The 4,758-nt window shown below is 48.3% G+C and overlaps 1 protein-coding gene across 1 annotated transcript in view; it reads left to right on the forward strand.

The window, feature by feature from the left end:
• The window catches only part of MAP4 (microtubule-associated protein 4), a 124,408-nt gene that overhangs the window by 56,630 nt on the left and 63,020 nt on the right, over positions 1-4,758 (forward strand). Inside the window, exons 5-8 of the mRNA XM_009885683.1 lie at positions 703-813; positions 1,430-1,558; positions 2,076-2,150; positions 4,055-4,195. Coding sequence (XP_009883985.1) covers positions 703-813; positions 1,430-1,558; positions 2,076-2,150; positions 4,055-4,195 — 456 coding nt within the window. The remainder of the gene's footprint in view (positions 1-702; positions 814-1,429; positions 1,559-2,075; positions 2,151-4,054; positions 4,196-4,758) is intronic.

A 4,758-nucleotide genomic window follows, 5' to 3' on the forward strand; every position in this document is an offset into this window, starting at 1 on the left:
TGCTGAACCCTCAGCGCCGAAAATACCGTCCTTTGCAGATGACATCGATGCATCCACTTAGAACACAGACCAACAGCAGAAGAATGCTGAGGCACGTTAGGCCGACCAAAGCTGACACCGGACAACTTGCCGACGGGGACTGGAGATCCCGACGGCGCGCCTGCTCTGGAACCGAGGGCGCAGGCTGCTCGTCTGCCTGGACACTGGGAAATGGGTTATTTTCCTCTCTGGCTTGTCACTTGGTTAAAATACTGGCCCAGCAGTCAGAATGTACTGGTGTACTGTTCTTGGGGAGGAGAGCGTGTGGCTTACATGGGCTTTCCTTGGTCTGCTGCCGAGTTAACTGATCCGGAGCTCAGCCGGCGTTCCTGACTCAGGTTGTGGCTCTCCATCGTGTGTCCATCAGGGCAGAAACAGATCCTTCCTCCTTGAGAGGAGGAGAAAGGTTCTCCATGCGACATTCCTAGGCTAAACTTGAGTCAGGTGTTCTCTAGGAAGTGGTCCGAGCAACTGTGTTTGAGTGTTGGGCATAAATTCTAATGATGAAGGTGTTTGCCTCCGGTAAATAATCTTGAAAGCAGCTTTCCCTCAGCAGTGCAGTGGTGGCGTCAGGCGCATCTTCATCTTGTTTTTCAACTAATCTTACTCCGCGTTGTCTTCCCCGTGTGTGGTGACATTGGCCTTGTTCTTGTCTCCCGCCAGACTCCTTCAGCATGCACGGAGGGGAGAATCTGCCCGATTTATTGTTTCCTACTGACATGAAGAATGTGCCGCTGTTCACGGACTATGTTGATGCTTCCAGAGACATCCACGGTGAGTTCTTCCTCGGCGTTTGTCCCCGATGGTCAGCTTTTGATGTTTTCTCTGTTGACTTTCATGTGCCAAAAATTATTAAGCTGGTAAGTTCACGGACTCTATAATCACTTCTTTTTTTTTTTTTTTTTTTTTTTTCCTCTTTTGTGCCTAAAGCCATTCCAATAGCTGCTTCCAGGAAGGTTTTTTTTGACGTGTATTTAGGCAGAAGGATGTAGGACAACTGGAGAAGTTGGGTTAAAGCAGGCATTACCGATGGCTCTTGTCTTCATCGCGAGAAACCAAACGCGCTTGAACTTTGTCCACAAAGTGGTCTTCAGTTTTGGGACTATTGGAGTTTAAGCGGTTATTAACACGAGCAGGAGCAGAAAGCAAAAGGGAATAATTTGCCTGTGGTTACTGTCTTATACCTTATTAAAACTATATACGCATACGTAATTTCCAGTGGGGTTTGTAAAGGTGAGCTAATGGAGAGAGCTGCTTACAAACTTCATCTAAACTGCTTGTGAGCAGAACAGAATAGTTTCTTTTCCAAGTGTTGTATAAACATTAAGTTTTGAAGAGGAGTCGTTAGGGCTAGCGTGGTGATTAATAAAAGGTCTTTTTATTTCATTAGCACCACATGGATCCATGATGGTACCTGAACAACCTTTCTTGGGGCCCGTGTATTCTCCTGCAGAGGCTCTAGACCCGTCAGCCTTCATGGGCCTGGACTCAACTGCACAATTTCTGCAAGACAAAGCAGGTAAGAAACAGATATTTTGCTGTTACCGTCTGTCTCGCTAGCTGGGTTTGAAGGGTATGCAGCTGGAAAACGTTGGTTTGCTAGTCCTAAAGAATCTTGGAGGGGGAGTTGATGCATAAAATGCGTCGAGATTAGAAAGTATCCCCTTGGCAATGGCAGTTTTTGGTTCCGTGTGTGTGTTCTGAAGATGTTAGGAGATCACAGACTGGTTGAGGTTGGAATGGGACCTCTGGAGGTCGTCTTCTCCAGCCCTCCCTGCTCAACAGGGCCACCCAGAGCCAGTTGCCCGGAAAAATTGAGCGAAGAACCTGCTGTGTCAGGTCCTGGAGTCAGGAACTCTTCTGTGACGCAAGCTTTCGCTAGTGATAGTCACGGAAGAACATGATGTTCTGGTACTGTTCTTAAGGGAACCGAAATGTTACCTGAGAATGAACTTGCAAAACAGCAGAGTCAATGCCTTCAACTGAAACCAGAAAGCGGTGGTAGTGGCGGGACTAAATGTGTGTGTTTTCTGTAGTGCCTGAAGAACATTGGATGGGAGCTCAGCATGATGCGAAGGAACCAGATGCCTCATTCTTTGTTGAGCCATCAGGTAAAAATAGTTTTGACTTATTCTGCAGGAACTGTCTACAGTGAGTTTCTGAACGGCAGAAGCAGCGCTTCTCTCCGTGTCTGCCTTCTCAAGAAACAAAAGGCACTGATGGAGCGAAGTGGGACCTGACCAAGAAAAACGCCCTTTCCGATTCTCGAGTCGATTTAGAATAGAAATGCGTGTTTTAGAGATGTTACTTAACACGCATTTCTGGTTTGGTGCTGTAAGAGATGGGGAGAACCCTGCGTTTATATAGGCTGCTTACGTCTAATTTAGGGTAACAAATGTAATGTATGCAGTTCCAAGCCCAACCGTCAGTAGATACCAGCGGCACGTCCTTTTGGGGGCGTATTGTGTGGCTGGGCTTTAACCCGCTGAAAGCGTGCCCTTTCGTGGGTTTGGGGGAATTGAGTTACCAGATGTAGACGTGTGTAAAAAAAAATATCTTCAGCAGCAAGCTCTGCCGATTCCAGACTGCGTTTTCATTCTGCCTCTCTCCGTTACGGTGAAGGTACTGTAATTTCCAGTTGGGATGTGTGTTCGAGCATCACGTGACGCTAAAATAATGAATAGGGTGAATGAAATTTACTCTTGAAAAGACACTCTAAAACTGGAACTAGAGTACTGCCGAGGATTCTCGTCTTTGTGCACACTAAGAGTCAGATCTGCTGACTTGAGTGGTAACTCGGAGCACTCGTGTTTGCTGCTTCGAAGCGTCGGTACGGCTGAGGGCACCAACAAACATAATTTTGGCTCGTGCATAATCAACAGAATTTTAAATTCTAATTGCAAACCTATGTACTCTGTCCAATGACCTTTATATTATGCTTACAGTCAAATCTTTGAAGCTCCGTCGAATAAATTCGATGTGTTGCGGTTGCACGGATATTATGATATTTGATCCATAATGGGATGTCTATTGCTGATTCTGGTGCAGAAGCTGAGAAGAAAGTAGTTAAACACTGGTCCTGGGTAGAAAGTGTTTCTGGAGCTGGTGGCTGTACCCTGGGCGCCGGGTAGAACTGGCGTGCTCCGGAACTGAACGTTGCTCAACTTCGGCACAGCAGTAGCTTCTCTCAATATAAGAGAGAGATAGAATCATAGAATGCTTTAGGTCGGAAGGGACCTTGAAGATCATCCAGTTCCAACCCCCTGCCCTGGGCAGGGCCACCTCCCCCCAGCCCAGGTTGCTCCAAGCCCCGTCCAACCTGGCCTTGACCCCCTCCAGGGATGGGGCAGCCACAGCTTCTCGGGGCACCCTGCCCCAGGGGATCCCCACTCGCACAGCCAACAATTTCTGCTTAATATCTCATCTCAATCTCCCCTCTTCCAGTTTGAAGCCATTCCCCCTTGTCTTATCACTCCATGCCCTTGTAAAAGTCCCTCTCCAGCTCTTCTGGAGCCCCTTTAGGTACTGGAAGGCCCCCATAAGGTCTCACTAGAGCCTTCTCTTCTCCAGGCTGGACCCCCCCCGCTCTCCCAGCCTGTCCTCACAGGAGAGGTGCTCCAGCGCTTGGAGCATCTCCGGGGCCTCCTCTGGCCCCGCTCCACCATGTCCATGTCTTTCCTATGTTGAGGACTCCAGAGCTGGAGGCAGCACTGCATGTGGGGTCTCCCCAGAGCAGAGTAGAGGGGCACAATCCCCCCTCGCCCTGCTGGCCACACTTCTTCTGATGCAGCCCAGGATCCGGTTGGCCTTCTGGGCTGCGATCGCGCATTGCCGGCTCATGGTGAGGTAGTGTTTTTTCTAGGTATTGCACAAACTAACCTTCTGAAAACCGACAGTAAAACCCGATTGTGCTCTGCTACAGGCGGCGCCTTGGGAGGGGGAGTCGCATCCTGGCGACTCCAGAAGAGTTCGCCAAGATCGCAGTGCTTAATCCAATTTTGTTCTATATCCCCAGTGCCCCCCACAGCGAGTGAAGCAATCAAGGCGCATCTGCCGGAAAGCCCTGCAGCGCCGGCTCCTGGCTTCCTTCCTGCTGCCGCAACGGCATCCCCCGGAGACGCTGAAGCTGCTGATGGACCAAAAGGTGCCGCGTCAGGTAGAGTTGCCCCAGTCTGAAGAGCAGTGCTGGGTTTGGGCCCTTGATGGGCGAGCTGTAACGGTGGGAGGACGGGGGATCGCCTCTTCTGAAGGAAAGGCGGTGAGGTATTAACGAATTCCACGTGGCTAAAGGTTTATAATACCTGAATTGCGTTGGGGAGAACTCAACTTTTACTCGACTTCTCACCTCTTGTGTCACAGTCCAGTAACTGATTTAATCGGTCTTCACTTTCTCAAAATTTTTGCTTCAGAAAAATGATAAGGTGTGTCAATATCGTGGTTATACCATGAGTCTGAATCTACATATAAATATCTTAAAAGCTCTCTGTTTTAAAGACTTTCTTTAAAGAGACTTTCTTTAAAGACTTTATTTTGAAGACTTTCTTTAAAACAGAGTTTTTAAGGTATTTGTATACAGCTTCAAACCCGTGGTACGTTTTGCACCAGCCTTTGTCCACTTTCTTTATACTCTGTTCCAGTACTTCCCGTGATTCACCCGGGAGCATCCATACTACTTCCAATATCCATTTCTTTACTGTCTTATTCTTCTGTAAAATCACA

This window comes from Charadrius vociferus, unplaced genomic scaffold (genome assembly GCF_000708025.1).
Source record: "Charadrius vociferus isolate BGI_N301 unplaced genomic scaffold, ASM70802v2 scaffold825, whole genome shotgun sequence".
Taxonomy (NCBI): Eukaryota; Metazoa; Chordata; class Aves; order Charadriiformes; family Charadriidae; genus Charadrius; species Charadrius vociferus.